The sequence below is a fragment of the Mus caroli genome, unplaced genomic scaffold (assembly GCF_978045245.1).
Source record: "Mus caroli unplaced genomic scaffold, Mus_caroli_1 scaffold_11, whole genome shotgun sequence".
In the NCBI taxonomy this organism is placed as follows: Eukaryota; Metazoa; Chordata; class Mammalia; order Rodentia; family Muridae; genus Mus; species Mus caroli.
Genome location: NW_028227266.1, coordinates 12,376,415 through 12,401,060, shown reverse-complemented (window position 1 = coordinate 12,401,060; position 24,646 = coordinate 12,376,415). Strand labels below are relative to the sequence as shown.

General features: G+C 45.0%; 1 protein-coding gene across 3 annotated transcripts in view; it reads right to left on the bottom strand.

Moving 5' to 3' along the window:
* Nucleotides 1-7,125: 7,125 nt before the first annotated feature.
* The window catches only part of Slc36a4 (solute carrier family 36 member 4), a 34,881-nt gene continuing 17,360 nt past the window's right edge, over nt 7,126-24,646 (bottom strand). For 2 of the 3 annotated variants that reach the window (XM_021172145.3, XM_021172146.3), the window contains 4 exons: nt 23,456-23,554; nt 18,515-18,684; nt 12,468-12,637; nt 7,126-11,431 (listed from right to left, as the gene is read on the bottom strand). In XM_021172145.3, coding sequence (XP_021027804.1) covers nt 11,127-11,431; nt 12,468-12,637; nt 18,515-18,684; nt 23,456-23,554 — 744 coding nt within the window. In that variant the 3' untranslated portion in view covers nt 7,126-11,126. The remainder of the gene's footprint in view (nt 11,432-12,467; nt 12,638-18,514; nt 18,685-23,455; nt 23,555-24,646) is intronic. The other variant, XM_029481751.2, reaches the window with a different exon arrangement.

Sequence of the window (24,646 nt, the reverse complement as noted above, 5' to 3'; positions counted from 1 at the left end):
GACAAGGTTTGCTACATAACCCATGCTGATCTAAGTTAATGTGTTTAATTCCAACAAGTGCTTTTTCTCTATTGAGCTAATTGTGGTTTGGGGCTTCCTTCTATTGACACAGTGCATTACATTGGCATATGAAGGCTTAAAGGATCTTGGAATTCTGGGACAAAACCCCCCTTAGGTATTATGGTGGTTTGAATAAGAATGGCCCCATAAATTCATGTATTCAGACACTTATAGAATGGCACTATTTGAAAGGAGGTACAGCCTTTTGGGAGAAAGTGTGTCACTAAGGGTGGACTTTGAGGTTTCAAAAGCCTAAGCCAGGCCCAGGGGCTCTCCCTGCTGCCTGCAGATCTGCATATAGAATTCCCAGCTCCTTCTCCAGCACTATGTCTGCCTGGATGCTGGCATCCTTCCTGCTCTGCTGATAACGGACTAAGCCTCTAAAACTGTAAACAAGTCCTAATTCAATGCTCTCCTTTATAAGAGCTGCTGTGATCCTGGTGTTTCTTCACAACAACAGAAATTAAGTAAGACAGTTATTTTGAATATTCTTTTGATGTGTTCTGGGGTTCTTCTTTCAGGTATCTTTGCCTCTACACTTAAAGGGAATATCGATTCCCAAACTTCTTTGTGGTATCTTTATCAGGTTTCTGGATCAGGAATGTAGTGTCTGGCAACACTGTATGAATTATGTTCTAAGTTTTGGAAGACTTTGGAAAGAGTTAGCTTCGGCTTTTTAAAAGTAGGTCAGTTTTCAGAATTGGAGGTTGAGGTGAACTGGCATGCCCAGATCTTCTGAAGATAGGTTTGTGATTAATTTCCCTGCTCACTCCTAACTTCCGTAGCCAGAGGCAGGGAGGTTTGTGCTTCCCAGGTTCCTCTGAGATCTCTGTCTGCTCCCACAGCAGTGTTACGATCATTGTCTGCACTGAGCTTCACTCTGCTATATTTCCTGTATTTGCACACTTTCAATTACATCATATTTCAGGAGTCCTTTGTTGGTTGATAGCTCTCCTGAAATTCTTCCTGCTTTAATGCATTCATTTCCTTTGGTATCTCTATTGTGCTGTCAAAGGGGTCTCATAGTTAAATGTGGGCCTTGCCATCAAGAAATGGAAGCCAACTTGTTATCCTTGACTAATCCCTGGCAAACTTGACCTTGGTGTGTGTGTGTGTGTGTGTGTGTGTGTGTGTGTGTGTGTGTGTGTGTGAAGCAGAAGTGAATTAACTCAAATATATTAGTACCTTGGAAACTAGACTGTGCTGCCTTGCACGTAACCTTAAGGTTTTCATGCTTACAAAATGAGAATATCATTTGATTTGTGTTAGAGCCCCAAACATGCAACACAAAAATCAATGAATCAGTTATTTTTTAATTTTCATTCAATCATATATACATACCGTAGAGGGATGTAATCTATATGTGAGGGTATATGTGTGTTGTCTGTTGTTGTGACTGTTGTTCTAGTTTGGTTTCTATTGCTATGATTAAAATTATGACCAAAAGCAACTTGGGAAAGAAGGAATTTATTTGGCTTACAGGTTCCAATCACAGCATGACACCGAGGGAAGCCATAAACGAAAATGCAACTTCCAGTTCTAGTAAGAGATCATGGAGGAGTGCTGCTTACTGGGTTACTCCTCCTAGCTTGCTCAGTGTGCTTTTCTATAGATGGCACCACTTACCGTGAGCTGGGCCATTTTATATCAATCAACAGTCTAGAAAACACCTCCAAGACAGGCCTACAGGCCTGATGGAGATAATTCTTCAGATGAGGTTTCCTCTTCCCAGATGACTCCAGCCTGTGTCAACATGTCAAAAAGAGAAACCAACACACGCACACGCACACACACACACACACACACACACACATGAGTGTATGAGTGAGTGTGTGTATGTATATGATACATATATCTATGGTGCATACATACATATATATACATATCTGCAATTTTAGCCATACAAAATTAACATTGAAATATCACATTATATGGCTCACTTAATTTCCTTTAAATTCTTAAATAGCAGTAAAATATTATCAAAACCTAAGTTTTCTAAATAATTCCTACATCCAGAGAGAATTGGTATTGTTTGATACTTCCTAATTATAATAATCAAGATATTAGGTAAATGTTATCAAGGAGTTGAATTTGAGGTTGGGATTTCCTTAGTAGTGAAAATAACTGATATTTTTCAAAATTAAGGTAACCAGTTTCTCCTGCACCAGGCCAAATCCTTTAAACCTTTTGAGGATGCTTTAACACATTCCATTTCTGAGTCATAAATTTCCATAGTTATTACACTCATAGGAAATTCTTCTTACATCTGGCCTGCTCCAGTTTGAACTTGTCTCCCTCTTTTATCTCCTGACATTTTAAAGGAGACTAGAACATACTGGAAGCATCACGTAATCACCTCCAAGAAGTCCTTACCACGTTGTGTGACTTTTGAAAAATGCCAAGGGCTATTATCGTTAAAGTTGAATAATGCCATAGAATGGTAATTAATTCGATCTTTAACTGCTCGGTGTCATCCCCCTGCACAGAGAGGCAATGGATGTATTAAGTAATATATTGGCTAAAGGCATGAGGTTTAGTGTGGGCCAGGTCAAGGGGTCTTTCCTAACCCCTTGGGCATTCTGTGAACCTTATTAACTCTCATTTCCCTTTCTCGAAAACAGTTATACTAATAGTGCCTCCTTTGTGTAGCTGTAAGATTTAACAGGTGTGACAGTGGCTAGAAAGAGCTCTGCACTGACATGGAGAATTTCCTTCGCTTGACCTGGTCTGTCAGAGCATCATGAATCCTAGACTGCCCGTAAAGACAACCTAATCTCATCTCTCCACATGGTCAAAGCTGAAAAGAAGCATGGGAGTTTTATTGATTTGCTTAAATATTTTTCTAAGCATATAAAAGGAGGGGAAATTTTTTAATGTTTTCACAAACTTTAAATAATTACCTTTTTAATTGAAAATAAATATTTTTCACACAGTATATTCTGATCCTGGTTTCATTCCCCCAACTCCTCCCAGATCCTCCCCACCCATTATTCTTTGTTTTGTTTTGTTTTGTTTTGTTTTGTTTTGTTTTGTTTTTTCTCTTTTTCACAGCAGTGTCCTCAAAGCTAGCTGACCAGGCAACAATGGAACCCCTGTGGTGACTCAGCTACTGTGACCAAGTGTTTGTCAGGACTAAAGGGGCTAATTTGTAGACTGTTTCATTCAAGCCATCAGACCACTATTAATTGACTCGTAGAAAGAAGAGGTGGCAGGATAAATAACACACAAGCTACAAAACCCAGAGGTTAGACAGTGTTATACTTGGGGTAGTGAGAGACTGCATGTGAGGGGACACTGGGGTGCGCTTGAAGACCTCAGCCTCCTTACTGTTTGCACTGTTCCATGCTCACACAGAGAGTGTGTTACACTGCCATGCTCAGCACGCACTCTACACACAGAACCTGGAACTCTCCAGAAACAAGGTAGCATAATCAATGCAAACTATATCAATCACACAATGGCCTATTGGCCATTATGTAAGCCATGAGCAGATAGTTTAGCTGAAGTAGTAGTTGCTGGTGAAAACTAAGCGCAAAAGAGCATGTCTTAATCTGACTTGGATGGGGTCCCACTCTTGTTATGAAGGAGGTCTGGTTGTATATTATCTGTTACTCTGGCAAGGCAAAATTCCAGAGATAAACTATTTACCAAGATAGAGAGGTTCATAGTTCATGATGAAAATCTGGTGAGAGCCCCAGACAATCTCATGGAAGCACATGTTAGGAGCTAATAAGTACATAGAGAAACAGTAAGTCAGAAAGAGGCTGGATTCCACATCTGTCCTGAGGGCCTGCCTTCAAGGAACTACGCATGGCTCTCTCCACTACATCTCTTAAAGGGTCCAGGGCACCACTCCTCAAATCAAGGACCAACTCCCAGCATATGAACCTTTTGGATGAACATATTTAAACCATACTCAAACCAGAGCCAACAGCTTCTGAATTACCTATATCCTCCAAAAGTATTCACTTCAATATTGTATTAAACAAGGCTTTTTACTTAAAATACAAAGCTTGCAGCAGGTAACCACTTCCATCCATGCCATGATCCAGCTTGCTACTAAGACTCTGGAAATAAAGTGAAGACTCAAAACATCAGGTTTAATTACTGATTTTATCTTTTAAATGAATAATGGTAGAGCCTTGGGTCCTGAGGTGTTTAGGCTCTGCATCTGTTCCTCAATTCATCAAATGTTTATTGACAGTGTCTAATGCCTAGAAGAGAAATTTGCATGCATCTCAGCATCTACACTCCTTGAATGGTGCTTGCATAACTCTGAGAATTGGGGGTTGAAATGGAAAAAGTAGATGCAAATCTCAGAATCGAAACACAGTGGAATATTACCCTGTGTTCCCTGAAGTCAAGGTTTCTTTATTGCTTGTTGAATTCTAAAACCTGAATAGAAGAAAGGAGGCAATGTGAGGAGAGGGAAAGGCATGGGGCTCTGAAAGGGGGCAGTGGACAAAGGACCTAACCGAACACAGTATGATGCCAAGGCTGTATAGGAAAGTACCACCATGGAGCCTATTGCTTTGTCTGACAACTTGCACTAATCAGGTTAGTGCAGGAGGTGGCTCAGACAATCCAGTAAGCAGCTGTGATGATTTTAGTGAATATGGCCCCTACAGGCTTATATTTGAATGCTAGGTCCCTAGTTAATGGAAAGGTTTTGGAAGAATTAAGAGACGTGACCTTTACGGAATAGGTGTGTCACTAGGGAATGGGCTTTGAGATCTAAAAAGCTCACACCATTTCTTAGCTCTCTTCTCTTACCTCTCCTGTCTTACTTCCCCCTTTCTCCTCCCCCACCTCTCCCTTCTCCTTTCTCTCCCCTCCCCACCCCTGCCTCTGGCTTGTGGGTTAGAAGCAAGCTCTCAGCTGCTGATCCAGCAACATGTCTGCCTACCTACTCCATGCTCCCCACCATGATGGTAATGATCAACTCTCTGAAACCATAAGCAAGCCCCCAATTAAATATTTCCTTTTCAAAAGTTGCCTTGGCTGTGATGTCTCTTCACAGCAAAAGCAAAGTAATTAAAACAACAGCCCTCCTCCATGGTTTCTGCCTCTGCTCCGGACGGAGTTCTTGCCCTGACTTCCTTCTATGGTAGATTGTGCCTTGAATGCAACCCAAATAAAACCTTTCCCCTCCAAGTTGTTTTTCATCAGGGTGTTTTATCACAGCAACAGAAAAGAAAACTAGTAGAAATTTAACTGTTTTAAACGCTGAGTAATCCAGCTTCCTTTCCACCTTATTGCAAGAGAAAGTTTCCACCATTGCCTCTTTAGAGTCCCATGTCGGTGCTCAGCTGCTAAGGCAATTAGCATTGCACAGCTTTGGGGAAGTCTCTTATCTCCACAACGTGGGAGGATGATGTGTGGGCAGGGATGCTCTAAGTGTGGCCCTGTATGTGCTCTGGCTCTCCATGCTCACGACCGAGATGAAGATGAACCCATATGGACAGCTCAGAGTGAGACAGTTCTTGCTAACTTCATCACTTCTGCTGAGGAGGATGAAAAGTCCAAAGAACAATTTGCCAAAACAGCTCCTGGTCAGCAGTGCCAATGAGTTTCCTCAGGGATCTACAGAAAAATCCCAAAACAGGATTCCTGAAATTCAAACTTCCTTAGGAGTGTAGTGCTTTAGTCTTAAATTACATATTATAAAATCATACTTAAGAGCAAAAATTAAGGTTTTCTTAATATAAAATAATACTCTCACTAGTGTCTCAATGACACTCAACAGATGTTTTCAATGCTACTTCCTCTGGACTGGTGTTGAACCTGTGAGTAGTTCCAGGCATTACCATGAAGGTAGAAATAGCATCTCTATTCTAGACCATGCTTATTTTTTTTTCCTCCAGTGGTGAGTGTGGTGATGGCACTGATGAAAGACCTGGATGCTGCTTCACATGGAGGAAGGACTAGGGTTCAATGTGTTGTAACACAAATCAGGATAAGATTTTTATTAAGTTTAGTTATAGATGGTGGGACAATTGGATTTGGCTTCTCATGATGGGGACATCCCTCTATATAGTACAGTGGAGAGAGAGGGATGAGTTGCTATTTCTTCTCTTGTGAGGCAAACACACATTCCATGAATAAGGGAATGGTTTTCAAGACAGGGTTTTCTTCAGTAGGCCAGCCTGGCCTGGAGTTTCAGATCTTCTGACTCAGCCTCCTTAGGATGCTCTGCCTGCCCAGCAGGGCTTTGCTGGTATTTTTTTGTGGTTTGTTTGCAGTTTTTCTCTTGGTGAAGATTCTCACATACTTCAAGATGTCCTTGTCTCAATGTCACAGGATCAGAATTCCTAGGAGTCAGTATATAAAATCTTTGTTTCCTTTGGTAAGGGGTTGGGATAGTGCTTTCTGAAACCATTGTTCCATTTTACAAATCCAGTGATATGACCTAGTTATCTCAAGGCTTTTCCAAAGGGCACATCAAATTCTACAGATTTATGGAACACAATATGAGGTATTAAAGCACGTATACAATTCATGGTTTTCAAGTCGCAGAGCTGACACACCCATCATCTCAACGTTTATGAGTCCTTCGTGAGGTCAGCACATTTTAGCTCCTTTGACACTGCTAAGTTGAGTGATGCATGTCACTGGGCACATAGGTCTCGGTATCCTCTCTTTTTTTCATCACACTCTTAGATCTCTGAGGCTCTGAATATCCATAAAGACTGTTCGCACTGTTAACTAAGAAAATATTCACACATCTGTCTCACACATACACAGTAATAAGAATGCAATAAAACTTAAACAAAAAATTAGGAGGGGATACCACAATGTCTCAGTGGCTAAAGCTTGCCTCCCAAGCCTGAGGACCCAAGTTTAATCCTAAAATCCCAAGTAAAGATGGACGGAGAGGAGCAGCTCCACAAAGTCGGCCTCTAACCTCTCTATGCATCGTGGCACATGCAGCCATATAACAATAAATAAAATAAAATTTAACGCTTTAATAAAGAAAATACTTTGCTTGTGCAATTTTCAGTTAGGATATTTCCTATACTATTTAGTCTTATGAGTAGAAAACTTAATAGGCATTTATTAGCAAGCAAAATAATTATACTTTATTGACAATTCAGAAGTCACAGTACTTTTAGGCATTTTCAAACTCTTTTACAAAGAAAAATAAATATAAGAAATGATACAAGTCCAATACAACTTTACTTTCAATAAAGCTTACAAAATCACTTTTGGAAAACAAAAATCTATAGCCTGAACTGTTCATGTCATGAATATGGATTTTCCAATGTGATCACCATCTGGTCCTATCTGGGGTAGAGTAGTTGAAATGGATTCAGATGTGAGTCCCTGTAGGGTAACATGCATGGATGCACACAGGAACGAGCCAATTCTAACAGGAAATCCAAACAATTGGGTGATTTGTCATTTCACTTGATAGGTGATAAATTCTAGACCTAGCCATTTCTTAAGCATATTTCTTTTATATCTTAGGTCAGAACCAACGAGATGCAGAAAGTCATGTATGGCCAGTAACATGCAGCCATTTAATGACAGGAAGAATCCTGTTATCTGTACTAGATAAATCCCTTACATTTTCTTAACTAAGGAAAGATAACTGAGCCAAGCTAATCAAATAAACACAATTTCCAACATTTTATAATTTTACATTATTGATGCTTTATAACAGTTTTATTACTCAACAGTTAACATCTGCTGAACCACTCATGTTCTATAAACAACTGCATTTATTATCTCCATTGGCTCTGTTCTGTATCTTTCCCATCTTGACTGAAAAAAGGGAGTCGTACACAAGGCCTAATGTATGCTGCCAGTAACAGATGTGCTGCATCTGTGGGCACCACAGTGAAATGGTGAGCTATGTAAAACCTAGTTAGAAAGGGTATCGATGTGCACTTAAGCTGGCATTCTCTAGGACCACAAATACACATATACCAAATAAGATCAAACCCTGATAGGAAATTCACAAGCCCACAGCCATAAATGGCTTATAAACACTTTAAGTACACCATCTAACAAGACTCAGAGCCAGCTTTGGTGACAGGTCAGAGAGAACAGAACAGGAAAGCACTGGAGCAGCACAAACATAGCTTTCTTTACATTAACTGGCACATCTAACCTGAAAACTTCCCAGCTCCTACTTCTTCAACTGTGGAGAAACGGGGACACATGGAGGGAAAGAGACTGTGTTAAAAGTCCTGTGGGAACAGTGTTTTGAGTGGACTCAGACACCAATGAACTCCTCGGAGCATCAGGGAACAGAGAGCCACTGGGAGTAAGCAACAGCTTTCTTCTCAATGCTTCACAGAGAAAATAGCACCTATGCAACGGACTAGCTTCCAGGGACAGTTCCCACCATGACAGCAAGTAACTGCTGGGGTCATTGCAGTCACCATGTGATCCAGCAAGACATCGAACATGAGTTCAACACGTGTGCCTGCTTCCCCTTCCTCCAAGCCCCCAAACAAAAGGAAGAGCTGCTAGAATCAACATATCTTCTCCAAAAATCTTTAGAAACTATAATTCTGTAAAGCCAAATATCAGAGAAAAATGATCAAATGGTGAGTACGTCCTCAGGCACCCTTAAACAAGTGTGTGTTTCTTTTATACTTTGCATATAAGCAGTGGTTCACACTATAAATTAAAACTCTCTCCTCTTCTCCCAGCATATCTTCCTTTCTGTAGTGTGACTCCTCTTGTGTTGATAATCTGGGGGCTTTCATATGAGCTGTTGATTCAGCAGCCTTACTCCATAAGAAATCCGGGCTGATAAGATGCTCACACCCTGTGTGTGGAACTTAAAAAGCCCTGCAGTGACCCGCCAGTTAAAAAACCACTGCACTTGAATTCCACAAGGAACAGGTGAAAACACCAAAATAAACCGAGCATGCATGTGGAGTAGAACACACCGTGAACACAGCTGACAAAGAGCCACATGCTGCTTCCTGGGCGGGGAGTTTGTAACTCACCCTGTGCCACGGTACATTTCCCACAGTCAAATTCCAATGAAACTCCTTTCTTCACATCCTCATCCACTGCCTAAGACTGAAGACTTGAAGTAACAATTTAACATAAAATAATATAAACAATTACTAGAAATATCTAACATAAATGCTCTTAAAGTTTTGGTTCTTATGACTGCATAGCAAAATAAAGCTTCTGGTATAGTTATAGGCCCACACCTGAAGGCCAGGTAACGACATAAGCAAGGCCCACCTGAATAAGTTAACATTTACATAAAGAAAATACAGAACTCCACAGAAAGCTTGGTAACATCTTCCAGCTAACACAGTATAGAGCCAATGGGCAGAGATGTCCAGGAGATGACCTCACTCAGTCCTTCAAACTCCCCAGTTCTCCTCTTCCTCATCAGATGAGCTTGGTTGCTTTGGCTAGTGTGTTTGAAGACTGGGTGAAGGCCACATCTCTCTGGACAATGCCTAAGTGCCTCAGTATTTATTAGACAGTTCTCTATTGTTTTGCGTTTTCCTAAGCATTCATTCAGCAGCTCCTTTACTCTGCCCATTCAGATTAATGGAAGACTGCAGTAAGGAATGCTACATGGCTAGGAAATCCAAGAGTTCTGTATGTTGCCAGCTATTTATAATGCCTGCAAACCTAGGAGACAAGAAAGCGTGTGACTAGAACACTCCACAGCCAGCCCACAGTCTCCTACTGTTTAAGGGGCCTCACCTCCTGTGACCTCTGCCCTACAGCACACCCTACAGCAAGCAAGCCAGTCTCCTGCTGTATAAAAGACTGTGAGCTTCTTTCCCTGTTTGGGATCTATGAAGCCACCAGGCAGGTTTCTTGGATTTCTTTTCTGGCTTTTTATCATGTCACATATACTATTCAGACATAAGACACACATTCCCAAAGGATGAAACTATAATTAAGCTTTACACTAAAATTAAGCTGAATGTGTTTTATCATTACTGACTATGACATGAAAAATAATTTTTCTTCCATCTCTGAATTGGGTCAAGTATCAGGTTTTCTTGACTCAAGCTTAAGTCACTTCTGGGACTCCATTTCCTACAATGGTAACCATTCTGGCTGGTTTTATGTCACCTTAACACAATCTGGAGTCATTTTGGAAGAGAGGCGAGGCTGTGGGGCATTCTCCAGATTGATGATTGCTGTGGGAGGGCTATGCCCACTGTGGGCAGCACCACCCCTGGGCTGGTTGCCCTGTGTGCTGTAAGAAAGCAGACTGAGCAAGCCATGAGAAAGAAGCAAGGCAATAAGCAGCACTCCTCCTTGGCCTCTGCATCAGCTCCTGCCTCCAGGTCCCTGCCTTGAGTTGCTCAGCCCTGACTTCCCTCGATGATGGATTGTGATGTGGAACTGTAAACAGAAGCCCTCTCCTCCGTAGTTACTTTTGGTTCTGGTGTTTTATCACAGCAACAGAAACCCTAACAAGACACAGCTAGGGCAGCATTGTTCCAGATCCTCACTGACCCTTTCACCTACTGCTGAAAGAGGAAGTCAGAACCTTGTCAGAGCTTCCCAGTGACTCCTCTACACTGTGTAGAGCAGAACAATAGCGTGCTTCTGGCTCTGGGAGCTTTCTAATGCTTGCATGGTGGTCAGCTGGAGTCTACTGTACCTTCAGGGCCTGTCAGCACCATCACCCATGGAATAAAACACAATCAATGCATCTCTGTGCACATACACAGAAGGTGTACTTTGCTATTGTGGAGTGCTTCAAAGAGGTTTTTAAACCTTGTGCCTATTTGATTTATACCATGTTGAAATCCTTTATCTTCTCAATAGTGGTAAGAACTCTTACTCAAAGTGTTTCTTACAGAAACAGAATAATAGGCTGTGCTTATTGTTTACATTTTGAATTTTAAATTTTTTCAATTTTTCATTGTCATTAGATAAAAGCAATAATCTTCCACAGTTTATCATAGCTGCAAAAGATGCCCGGATCACAGTCAAATTACAATACTCTGCCAACAAAAACTACGAGTTTGGCACTGCTCAGTGTCTGGGGAAGCACTGTAGTCGTTCTTGATTGCTGTTAGAATTGGGGTGACAGGAGAGGGTTCACCGCTCTTCTCCCATGATTACAAACCACTTGTTATGCATGTAGAGTTCACATTCAGAAAGGGACTCTGGGAGGTGCCAGCAACAACTGCTGTAGTCGGATAAATAATTTCTTCAACAGTGACATATGTGCCCAACAAGAAGCCCACGACTCCAGTGAAAGCTATGGAAATGTTTTTCAGGATCATCCATATGTTGTAGTGGTCCTTAGAGAATGTAAGGATTTCCACAAGTGGGGGCAGGATCAGGGCTAGTGTACTGCTGCTCACAGCCCCCACGAAGGAGATCACAATGTCTAGGCGAGGAATGAGAACCGCCCCAGCACCTAAGAACAAAAAACACAATTCCTGTTGACATGTGTGCTACACACGCAGGGCTAAGTGCACATCTTTTTTAACACATGAGAGTAATTAGCAGAAGTCACCACTTATGGGAAACTGATAGAATTTATTCTGATCTCAGGAAAAACAGACCAGAGAACATTTCCTGAACTCATACTTATCAACATTTCTCATGTAAACAACTCATAACTTTTTGCTCAGAGATTCCAGCTTCTATTTCGAAGCCCTGATTCCTGTGCCAGTCACACAGCAGAGTCTATGACACACAAAACAGTGTTAGCCATGAATACAGGAGCATGGAGAGCATCCATTCTTACAGTGGGATTCTAAAAAACCATTCTCCAGGACACAATGTACCAGAAAGCCATTATCAAGAGTGCATACCACACCCACCGAGAGGGAGGAGTCAATGAAGGATACAGAAAATCAGTGGACAAGGCAGGATGTGCTGTGTGGTGGAGCAAGCTTCAATCCCAGAAAGTGGGTTTCTAAGTCAGGAAGACCATAAGATTGAGGAGAGCCTGAGCTACAAAGCAATGTCCTGTCTCAAAATCCAGGATCTGAGGATTAACTCTGTGTGTGGCTGGCTCAGGCAAGGACCTGGGTTTGTTTCCAGTACCAAAAATTTAAAAATTGAATGAGACCTGGATATATGTATAGTCACAAATTACCTCTGTGAAGTAACTGTGTCTTTACAGTAGGGAAACACAGAGGCTACTTTATCCAGGTGAGCAAAGCTGGTGTTCTGAGCTGGTACACTGAGCACTACTCAGCTCATTCTTGTGCAACTCTTGCCAACAGTTTAACCCTAAGCCAGGAGCAGTGATGCAAGCCTATCACCTTGGGATGTGGGAAGCTGAGGCTCTCAGAAGGACACTGAGTTCGAAGCTGCCCTGATCTGCAAACATAGAAACATTGCCATGCTTCTAAATATAACTATTTGCAAAACCCGTAATTTAAGCAGTTCTCATTTAAACACATGCAAGACAACCATTGTGACAGACACGCACTGATACTTACAGGTGATACTAACCAAGAGGGTCCGTATCCCAAATTCACAAATGCGCTTCCATTTGGCATGAAGTCTAGCAGTGACTCCAGGGATAATGATCTCTGCTGGGACATAGAACTGAATTGAATAGGTCACAAAAATGCCAAAGGAATACAGAATTTTCACTGACTGATACAACCTGTTGGAAAAAAGAAATTCACCATTTAGTTTTTCTGACTTTGCTCTTTTTTCCTTTTCAGAGAGTAAACAAGAACTATAGAACAGAAGCCACTTTAGAAACCTCCTAATCAAAGATGCCTGTCTGAGCACAAGCCAACCCAGCTAGATGTGGGAGGCACAACTATAATGCCAGCGCTCAGGAAGCCACGGCAGGAGGACTGCTGTAAGTTCCACATCAGTCTGGGCTACATACGTAGGAATTTCCAGAGCAGGCTGAGGCTACAGAATAAGAATCCTGTCTAAGGAAATAAAGCCGTGACTACTTCATTCCTAGTCCTCATGCAGACAGAAGAGCCTGTTGAGGCTGAGCACACTTAGGGACATGGTGCCTTGAAGACTGCATCTAGGGCCAAGCCAGTACGCCATGCTTAGCCTCAGTCCCAAGGAGAGATGGTCAAGCTTTTCAAAGCAGTTTTTTTTTTTCACCACTGTAGAAACATGAATATCCTTGTTACTTCTTTAAAATATTGAGTCAGAGTCAATGACCTACATGTAGAAGTAAATGTCATATTAGGCTCCGAATTTGAGCTCTCCTTACTTGACATTTTTGTAAGCCAAAGGTCACAAGGAGGGCATCTGAAAAATTTCAACTACCAGAGTTCTCTAAGGTGTACCTGATGCCTGTGTTAAAAATCACAGAACTATGGGAAGTAGTGAGGCAGTGCTGTGACTCTGGGGCAGTGCTGTGACTCTGGGGCAGTGCTGTGACTCTGAGGCAGTGCTGTGACTCTGGGGCAGTGCTGTGACTCTGGGGCAGTGCTGAGACTATGGGGCAGTGCTGTGACTCTGGGGCAGTGCTGTGACTCTGGGGCAGTGCTGTGACTCTGGGGCAGTGCTGAGACTCTGGGGCAGTGCTGAGACTTGGGGCAGTGCTGAGACTCTGGGGCAGTGCTGTGACTCTGGGGCAGTGCTGAGACTCTGGGGCAGTGCTGAGACTCTGGGGCAGTGCTGAGACTTGGGGCAGTGCTGAGACTCTGGGGCAGTGCTGTGACTCTGGGGCAGTGCTGTAACTCTGGGGCAGTGCTGTGACTCTGGGGCAGTGCTGTGACTCTGGGGCAGTGCTGAGACTCTGGGGCAGTGCTGTGACTCTGAGGCAGTGCTGAGACTCTGGGGCAGTGCTGAGACTCTGGGGCAGTGCTGAGACTCTGGGGCAGTGCTGTGACTCTGGGGCAGTGCTGTGATTCTGAGGCAGTGCTATGAGTGGGGCAGTGCTGTGATTCTGGGGCAGTGCTGAGACTCTGGGGCAGTGCTGTGACTCTGAGGCAGTGCTGTGACTCTGGGGCAGTGCTGAGACTTGGGGCAGTGCTGTGACTCTGGGGCAGTGCTGTGACTCTGGGGCAGTGCTGTGACTCTGGGGCAGTGCTGTGACTCTGGGGCAGTGCTGAGACTTGGGGCAGTGCTGAGACTCTGGGGCAGTGCTATGAGTGGGGCAGTGCTGTGACTCTGGGGCAGTGCTGAGACTCTGGGGCAGTGCTGAGACTCTGGGGCAGTGCTGTGATTCTGAGGCAGTGCTGAGACTCTGGGGCAGTGCTGAGACTCTGGGGCAGTGCTGTGATTCTGGGGCAGTGCTGTGACTCTGGGGCAGTGCTGAGACTCTGGGGCAGTGCTGTGATTCTGGGGCAGTGCTGAGACTCTGGGGCAGTGCTGTGACTCTGGGGCAGTGCTGTGACTCTGGGGCAGTGCTGAGACTTGGGGCAGTGCTGTGACTCTGGGGCAGTGCTGTGACTCTGGGGCAGTGCTGAGACTTGGGGCAGTGCTGAGACTCTGGGGCAGTGCTATGAGTGGGGCAGTGCTGTGACTCTGGGGCAGTGCTGAGACTCTGGGGCAGTGCTGAGACTCTGGGGCAGTCCTGTGATTCTGAGGCAGTGCTGAGACTCTGGGGCAGTGCTGAGACTCTGGGGCAGTGCTGTGATTCTGGGGCAGTGCTGTGACTCTGGGGCAGTGCTGAGACTCTGGGGCAGTGCTGAGACTTGGGGCAGTGCTGAGACTCTGGGGCAGTGCTGAGACTCTGGGGCAGTGCTGAGACTTGGGGCAGTGCTGTGACTCTGGGGCAGTGCTGTGATTCTGGGGCAGTGCTGAGACTTGGGGCAGTGTTGTGACTCTGGGGCAGTGCTGAGACTCTGGGGCAGTGCTGAGACTCTGGGGCAGTGCTGAGACTTGGGGCAGTGCTGAGACTCTGGGGCAGTGCTGTGATTCTGAGGCAGTGCTGTGACTCTGGGGCAGTGCTGAGACTCTGGGGCAGTGCTGTGACTCTGGGGCAGTGCTGAGACTTGGGGCAGTGCTGTGACTCTGGGGCAGTGCTGTGACTCTGGGGCAGTGCTGTGACTCTGGGGCAGTGCTGAGACTTGGGGCAGTGCTGAGACTCTGGGGCAGTGCTATGAGTGGGGCAGTGCTGTGACTCTGGGGCAGTGCTGAGACTCTGGGGCAGTGCTGAGACTCTGGGGCCGTGCTGTGATTCTGAGGCAGTGCTAAGACTCTGGGGCAGTGCTGAGACTAGGGGCAGTGCTGAGACTCTGGGGCAGTGCTGAGACTCTGGGGCCGTGCTGTGATTCTGAGGCAGTGCTGAGACTCTGGGGCAGTGCTGTGACTCTGGGGCAGTGCTGTGATTCTGGGGCAGTGCTATGAGTGGGGCAGTGCTGAGACTTGGGGCAGTGCTGTGATTCTGAGGCAGTGCTATGAGTGGGGCAGTGCTGAGACTCTGGGGCCGTGCTGTGATTCTGAGGCAGTGCTGAGACTCTGGGGCAGTGCTGAGACTTGGGGCAGTGCTGTGATTCTGAGGCAGTGCTATGAGTGAGGCAGTGCTGTGACTCTGGGGCAGTGCTGTGACTCTGGGGCAGTGCTGAGACTCTGGGGCAGTGCTGAGACTCTGGGGCAGTGCTGAGACTCTGGGGCAGTGCTGAGACTCTGGGGCAGTGCTGTGACTCTGGGGCAGTGCTGAGACTTGGGGCAGTGCTGTGACTCTGGGGCAGTGCTGTGACTCTGGGGCAGTGCTGAGACTTGGGGCAGTGCTGTGACTCTGGGGCAGTGCTGAGACTTGGGGCAGTGCTGAGACTCTGGGGCAGTGCTGAGACTCTGGGGCAGTGCTGAGACTCTGGGGCAGTGCTGAGACTTGGGGCAGTGCTGAGACTTGGGGCAGTGCTGAGACTCTGGGGCAGTGCTGTGACTCTGGGGCAGTTTTGAGACTCTGGGGCAGTGCTGAGACTCTGGGGCAGTGCTGAGACTCTGGGGCAGTGCTGAGACTCTGGGGCAGTGCTGAGACTCTGGGGCAGTGCTGAGACTCTGGGGCAGTGCTGAGACTCTGGGGCAGTGCTGAGACTCTGGGGCAGTGCTGAGACTCTGGGGCAGTGCTGAGACTTGGGGCAGTGCTGAGACTCTGGGGCAGTGCTGAGACTCTGGGGCAGTGCTGTGACTCTGGGGCAGTGCTGTGACTCTGAGGCAGTGCTGAGACTCTGGGGCAGTGCTGTGACTCTGAGGCAGTGCTGAGACTCTGGGGCAGTGCTGTGACTCTGAGGCAGTGCTATGATTCTGAGGCAGTGCTGAGACTCTGGGGCAGGGCTGAGACTCTGAGGCAGTGCTGTGATTCTGAGGCAGTGCTGAGACTCTGGGGCAGTGCTGAGACTCTGGGGCAGTGCTGAGAATGGGGCAGTGCTGTGACTCTGAGGCAGTGCTGTGACTCTGGGGCAGTGCTGAGACTTGGGGCAGTGCTGTGACTCTGGGGCAGTGCTGAGACTCTGGGGCAGTGCTGAGACTCTGGGGCAGTGCTGTGACTCTGAGGCAGTGCTGAGACTCTGGGGCAGTGCTGAGACTCTGGGGCAGTGCTGTGACTCTGGGGCAGTGCTGAGACTTGGGGCAGTGCTGAGACTCTGGGGCAGTGCTGAGACTCTGAGGCAGTGCTGAGACTCTGGGGCAGTGCTGAGACTTGGGGCAGTGCTGTGACTCTGGGGCAGTGCTGTGACTCTGAGGCAGTGCTGAGACTCTGGGGCAGTGCTGTGACTCTGAGGCAGTGCTGAGACTCTGGGGCAGTGCTGAGACTCTGGGGCAGTGCTGAGACTTGGGGCAGTGCTGTGATTCTGGGGCAGTGCTGAGACTTGGGGCAGTGCTGAGACTCTGGGGCAGTGCTGAGACTCTGGGGCAGTGCTATGAGTGGGACAGAGCTGAGATGGAGCATGCTCCAGTTGACTAAGGAACCATCTCCTATGTTCTTTCCCTATGGAAAGGAAACATCAAGGCCTACAGCCTCACCAAAAGTGGCATACATGTGGAAGAGCACTTCTCATGGAAACGCATCCTATTATCTGACCAAGCAAGGACTCAGCAGGCTTTAGCCATAGCACAGGAATGAGCAGACAAAGTAAAAGTGAATCTAAAATGTGGCAAATTAAGTAATTAGGACAAGGAAAGTCCCCAGGCCTAGAAATAATAAATCTTAATTTAAAAATTACCCAAAGATTTATTTAGCTAGAGCCTTAAAAGTTAAGTATAAATGGTTGTGGCTGAAAATATGCAAACTTACTAAGTGACTATTTGTTCAAGTATTCTGATAAGCAATTGTAGAGAATTAAACATTCTCATTAGTTCATTATTCCTTTAAAAGAGGAACATTGCTTTTTTCTAATTATACTTTATTGTTGTGTTTTCAAAATATGGCTGATAATATACTTTAAAATGTAAATAGGCCCACAACCACTTTGCATATAAATATAATTATACTCCACTGACATAAAGTAGGAGTTACACAGGCTAAAATATGATTAGTGTTAATACCATTCTGCACTGTTATTTAGTGTTATAAGGAACATTGTTTCTTCACAGGTATGTGCTAGAGAAGTGAGCTCTATACAAACTGGCTTTTCAACTCTGGCAGAGTAATACAGAAATGACCATGTGTTCAAACAGGCCACATAAAAGCACCCATTTCATTTTTACCTGTTTTCTGTTTCAAAAAACCATTTATTTCTATGGTTGGCATCTGTACTTTCAATAACACTTAACAGTTTTTCTCAACTTTTCAACCTTTGTTCTCATTTCAGTAATAAGTACCCACAGAGCTGTGCATTCTGAGTTATTCACAGAAGACACACAGGAGCATATGGCCCAGGGCCAGTCTGCGCCCTCACTTTCCAGAACACTCTGACCTCTGAAAGGCAGCTCCACCCGTGTCTCTCAGGCAGATGGCAACAGGTCCACAACTGCAGACAGGAAGCAGACAGTAGGCTGCACCCAGCCACCCTGAGAAAAGGCTCGGAAGACCTCTCTAACCAAATCTCTCTTTACTCTGATTTGTTCTCCTGCTCTTCGGGATGTCTTCTGTGTCCTGGGATAATTTCTGGAGGCTTTTTTTTTTTTTTTTCTGGCTGAATATCAGGTGACTTGCAAAGGCTTTCTTGAGGCTAACCTATGATTGGACAGTCTTTGAGTTACAAGTCCCAACTTGCTCTATTCTAACTTGAAAACCACAGCAAGCAGGGATGGGGTGAAGCAGTGCTAGAGAAATTGAAATGGATAGTCCAAGGGGAACATATGAGCATGCCTTCATATGGTTCTGCCCATCCTCCACGTCTTGGCTGGGAGCAGAAGCATGTATTTCTCTGCATGCTTCTCTTCAGTTCCTTTTGCAGTAAGACTTTCCACAGATGCCTCTGTGGATAAAGACTGTTCTTGTTTCTACTCATGTCTCATAATTGAAATTTTAAGCACCTCTCAAATGCATCTTCAGTTTCCACTGATAAGGAAATCATAGTAAAAATTTAAATGCTTAAATCATAAATCTAAAAACTTATCTTGGTAAATTACATCTAAAACACATAGCTAGGACTGATAAGTCATCTCCACCTACCACATGTCCTGGGGAAGATTCAGTGTTATGCTGCCTTTGATCTCATCACGGAAACACATGTAGCCTAAAGTGGCTAGGCTGATGTACAGCACAGTGACGATGGCCATGCCAATGTTCAATGCCTGAGGGAAGCGCTTGGACTCTCTCATTTGGTTTTCCAGTGGTAGCACCTAAGAGGAGAATAACATTAACTGCTCTTAAAGGAACAGGATATAGGAATTTCAGAATAACTAGGGTCTTGTTAGATAGACAAGTTGGTCCATCTCCTGTAGTCTGTGTGGAAAATCTTATTTTCAATCCACATGTAAGTGCCATTTTCCTGTGACATATAGACATATCTATGTATGTAGGCTTGTGTGTGTGGCATGTGTATTCTCATGTTTGCATGTGTGTGTGGTTGATGTCCATCTCCTCCTCTATTGCTTTCCTCCTCAGAATTTTGCCCCATTGGGTTTTCTTAGAGAATGTCTCACAATGTACCCCCTGGTCAGCCTAGAACTACATAGACCAGCCTGAACTCCCACTCACAGAGACTTGCCTGCCTCTGTCTCCACATGCTAGGACTAAAGGTGTGCACCATCCCACCAAGGTTCCAGCTGTTTTATGGGAGTTTCTCACTGAATCTGGAGCTTCCTGACTAGGCTAGACTGCATGCCTATGAGATCTAGGACTCCACCTGTCTTCACTTCCGAGCACTGGGATTACAGATGCACCTCTACCCCGCCTTTTATGTGGGTGATGGGGTCTTCCTTGTTCTGCAGGCACTTTACCAACTGACCTGCCTCCTCAGCCCCTGGATTTGTATACTATGTTTTTCTTAATTCCTAAAACGGTTTGAAGATTAGCTCTGAGGCGGTAACCTGCTGGTTATTTTTTAATTATATATTCTAAAGAAATTTTATACACACACACACACACACACACACACAGTAGCTGTAGCTGTCTTCAGACGCACCAGAAGAGGACGTCGGATCCCATTACAGATGGTTGTGAGCCACCATGTGGTTGCTGGGAATTGACCTCAGGGCCTCTACAAAAGCAATCAGTGCCCTTTCCTGATGATCTATCTTACTAGCCACCCCCCCCCCTTGAGTATTTTTAAACACCTTTTCTTATTAGAATGACTTTAGATTTGTTTTTTTTTAATGCAAAGGAAAACACAGATGACTCCCATATGCCCTTGAAACAGCTTTTCCATGATTAACATTTTATATTACCAGTTGTCACAACTGAGCCAACCCTAGTGACTGAATCCTGAATTCCACTTTGATTTCTCTAATGTCTGCATGAACAACCTTTTTCTGTGCCAGAAGCCCATCCAGGACCCGATCCAGGACCCCAGGCTGCATCAGTCATGTCACCTTGCTGCCTCAGTCTCCAAAGGTCTGCCTGGTTTCTCGGTCTTTCTTTGCTCATTGCCTTAACTTACTGCAATCCTCTGCACAGCACCCTCTGCACAGCATCCTCTGAACAATCTGGGTCTGCCCTGATGCCTTCCTTCCTGATGCCTTCCTTCCTGATGCCTTCCTTCCTTGTGATGAGATAGTGTCATTTCAGAGGATACCACACTCTGAAGTGCTTTTCCTGTCACATGTCTCCATCATGACTGATGAGTGGTGTGGTTCGGACCGGCCACTGTAAAGCCACCTTCCTATCCCCCTCATTGTACTCCGAGTCTCTAGCTCTAGTCCACTCTCCAAGAACTAAATGATAATTAATCTATTCCTGCTGGCAGGAGGCTCTTCTGGGAATTCAGCCGAGCAGTCATTAGTTCAACCATTTATGTCACTGGGGACTTGGGGAGACTTGTTATGTACACTGAGTAGCAACCCGCCACTGTCACGCCCTCCGTCACTCATCCTGTTCTGGCCTTTGTCACTGTGAAATGAGGAGGCATTCATGCATCCCTGATGCTGGCTGCCACATTGTCCCTCGGAGTATCCCCTTCCTCTCTGGCCTACAAGAGCCCCACACTCATCCTGCTCCTTGGTTTTGATTTTCACCAGACATTTTTCTCCACAAAAGAGGGTTCTTTTCTTCAGCCCACACAGCATTTAGAATTAGGGTTCCCATGCTGAAAGTGCTATGTGAAGAGTATTGCGTCTAACCCTCAGGAGACAGAGCACGTAAATTAAGCTCACATGCATATGAACACACATATACATGTCCATAACTGCTCTATATATTACATGTGTGTGGGAGTGTGTGCATGCATGTATGTGTTGGGTGTGAATGTGAGTGTGTATTTTGAGTGAGTTCAGTGTGTGAATGTGTGTGCGTATGTGTGTGAGTTCAGTGTGAATGTGTAAAGTTACTGTCATCTGAAAATCGGAGATAATTCTCCCTTTCGGGGGGGGCACATCATATTTGTTTTGAGGTACAACATTATGGAGATGTCACTGCCGGGAGATACATCCTGCGGCTCTAGCATCTTAAGTATTTCTACTCTAAACACTTCCAATACTTATGGCCTAAAGTATGGATGTGAGTGTGCAAGTTCACTGTGAATGTGTGTGAGTGTGTATGTATATCTGTGTGAGCTCAGTGTGAATGTGTGTGTGTGTGTGTATGACTTCAGTGTGAATTGTGTGTATGTGAGTTCAGTGTGAATGTGTGTGTGTATGTGTGAAGTGTGAGTTCAGTGTGAATTGTGAGTGTGTATGTGTGAGTTCAGTGTGAATGTGTTTGAGTGTGTGTGTGTGTGTGTGTGTGTGGTGTGTGTGTGTTCAGTGTGAATGTGTTTGTGTGTGAGTAGGTGGCATGAAAGTAGAAAGGGGACTACAGAAGAGACCAAGAGCTCTTAGGAAGGTGACAGGAGATAGTAATGGAACGTGAGACTTGTCCTAGGTTTGAGACCTAATGGTCAGTGGGGTAGACTTGAACTATTGTTTGGCTTTTCTACCAAAAGGAAGGAGGAGGAGGAGGGGATACATGGTGTAGGGAGGATCAGCCAAGCAGGAGGGGGGAGGGGAGCAGAACAAAGGATATGACTTACATAAATACCATGAGAGACCCTGATCGGTATCCTAGCTAAAGAAAATTTTAAAAATTAAAAAGGGGAAGAGGAGGTGGGACGGTGAGGCTGGTTTTGAATGAGAGTGGACTTGGCAGCTGCTGTCAGAAAAACAACATTTAACTAAATATCCAATGATTAGGACCTAAATTAATAACAGACATACATTAAAATCCATAGCTCCAGCTACAACAGCAGTAAGAGAAGCTGTGAGAATATCTAGAATTTGTAGGAATTCAGCCTGCAGACAGTCCACAAAGGGGCAGAGGGGTCTGCCTTTGAGACTCATCCATTTGCACTCACAGGAAGAAACATTTCAAGTGCTTTTGTTCTGATACCAAGCCATCAGACCTTGAGGAATTAGCTTTGAAGACAGCTGACATTAATATTCTAATTTCCCTAAACCTACACATTTTAGGCCATAAGTACTGGAAGTGTTTAGAGTAGAAATACTTAAAAAGCTAGAGACTCGGGATGTATCTCTCGGCAGCAGCATCTCCATAACGTACCTCAAAACAAATATGATGTGCCCAACTTAAAGGGAGAATTATCTCCGACTTTCAGATGACAATAACTTTACAATTACTTGCATGGCCTTCAGCTATTCTAGTTTATAAAATGTGATGTTTGGGCTGGCAGGTGGGCATGCAAGCCTGATGACCTGAGGTTGGTCACCAGAAAGGAAGGGCTGGGGACGGCGGCTCACATCATAACCCATCGCCCCTGGGTAAGGTGGGAGGTAGAGAAAGGAGAATCATCTAGAAGCTCTCTAGCCAGTTATCCTACAGTATCTCGGAGCAGCAGAAACAAAAGACCTTGCACCGTGAAGTGAAAGGAGAGAGAGCGAACTCTTGAAAACTGTGCTCTGAATTTCCCAACCCACACCATATACACCTTTTACAAATATGTTCTCACAGGGCTCGGTGAGCAAGAGCACAGGCTGCTCTTCCAGAGGACTTCGGTTTGATCCCCAGCACCCACATGGTGGCTCACATCTCCCTGTAACTCTAGCTCCAAGGTCTCATCACCTTCTGGCCACCATGCAGGCGTGCACTTGGGTGTACAACCACACTTGCAGACAAATCACACACATACATAATAGAAATTTCAAAATTAAAAAAAATGCTCTATTTGGGCATACTTAAATATGCGTGACACAGACAAAACAAAGTCGTTGTGTATTTGAAGTTATATGATACAAGAGTTTTCAGTATGCGACCTTAAGGCTTTTATAGGCTTATACTTCCAATAATTATTACCATTAATCCTAAAAGTCTAGTCTAATATCATCACTTAACCTACCAAGGAAAAGACTTAGACCCTAAGAAAACATGTCTAAGATTAAGTTACTGGTCAGTAGAAAAGCCAAACAATAGTTCAAGTCTACCCCACTGACCAGTACAAACCTAGGACAAGTCTCACTTGGTAGACCTGTGACTCTGCCCAGCACTCCTCACCCAGACCTACCATAAACCCCTCCCTCCCAGGGCCCGGCTTCCCCATCACTTTCCCCAGTCTGATCCTTATAGAACTCAGCCATTCTGGCTACAGTGACCCCTTGGTCTCTTGGCCAGCAGCCTCTGTTGGTCCTTGGGTAGAGCCCCCTCTCTTGCTCTCCCTCCCCGTCTCCTCTCATGGTCTGGTTTAATCTGCCAGCCATTTCAGCCGGGACTCTTTCCTCTGACCATTTTCTCTCTTATATCTATAATAAAAGTCTTCTCTATCTCTTAGGAGTAGTCATATCCCCCTCCTTCTGTTTCATTTTGTCATTCGTCCACCAAACTGGGAGTTATGACCTATGCATAAAAGAAATTAAAACACTGAAATAAAATATGTATTTTATATAGTTTTTCTATATAAAATCTTGTGTTAAACTCTTGCTTAAACTTAAGAGTTTAAAAACAAACCAAGTAATGTCTAATTCTTACCACTCCTATGCCTTCAAAAGCAAACACAGCAGTGCCAAAAAACAGTGGGTATTTCTTCCAACCAGCCACTATTGGAAGGTTGTGGGGATCTGGCATGTTCTGCAGAAGACAGAAAAGAAAAAAGAAACCAGGTCACAGCTTTATCTAATTCTAATTATTTAGAATTGAACAGCAGAATCACACTCTCAAAAGCTTCACAAAGCAACTGGGATTATGACATTTAGTAAACACTTTATGTATCCTATGTTAAGGGAGGTTAAGCTATTAGAATATAGTTGCTAAAAAAAACTGCCTCTCTGACAATCACACAATCCTCCTGCATACCCATGTCAGTGGCCAGTCACAGGCAGCACATGAGGTAAATCTCCTGCCAGATAAGAAGTATACAGGCATGCTCAGAGACCCTAAGTCACTAGACACCTCCCCGTGTCCCTCCTCTTCATTCTCCTAAGACACCTGGCCCCTGACTTCCTCTCTAGCTGTCCCTGGCACAGGTCTCCTGGGGTTTCGGCATGTGCTGTGACACAGCGTGTATAACCTATTCCTCACTGTGGATGACCAACTCCCATAATGCTTCCCACTGGCCTGCTCTAGGGAAGTCACTGCAGCACACCTGGCTGAAACCACTGACCACAATGACCTTTCTTCCAGACACCCTAATTCTAGCCTTCCTTGCCACCACCCTCTTCTCTGCCTTGCCTACTGAAGTAGAATTCAAGGCTAGGGAAGAAATATCTGCAGACGGACATTTGAAGGCACATGGTAGTCTGGGGAACGTGAAGGTTGGGAACAGTTGCAGCACGTGCAGAATTTCATGATGTGAAGATGACATGTGATGGGGAAGCAAGGACCAGAGTGAGCCAGGTGCCAAGGGGTCTTCATCATCTGTGACTGCTGAAATGTTCTCAAGTGCAGATGCTGTCATGCCTTGTGCTCTTCCCTCTCCTGGGGGAGCCACCTTTACTGCTCCACCAAGTCTAACATGACCAGCTGGGGGGTGGGGAGCCTCAGAAAGGCTCAGGCAGCCCTCTTCCCTCCCGGTTAGAGAATCCAGAGGAGGAAACATGAAGCAGATGCAGCATGAGTGTGTCTGAACTGCTAATGGAAGCGCTGTCATTACCTTAGAAGTAACATAGTTAATCAATTAGATCATGAGGAAATAAAACAGGGATCCTCAACTTTCTTGAGGTC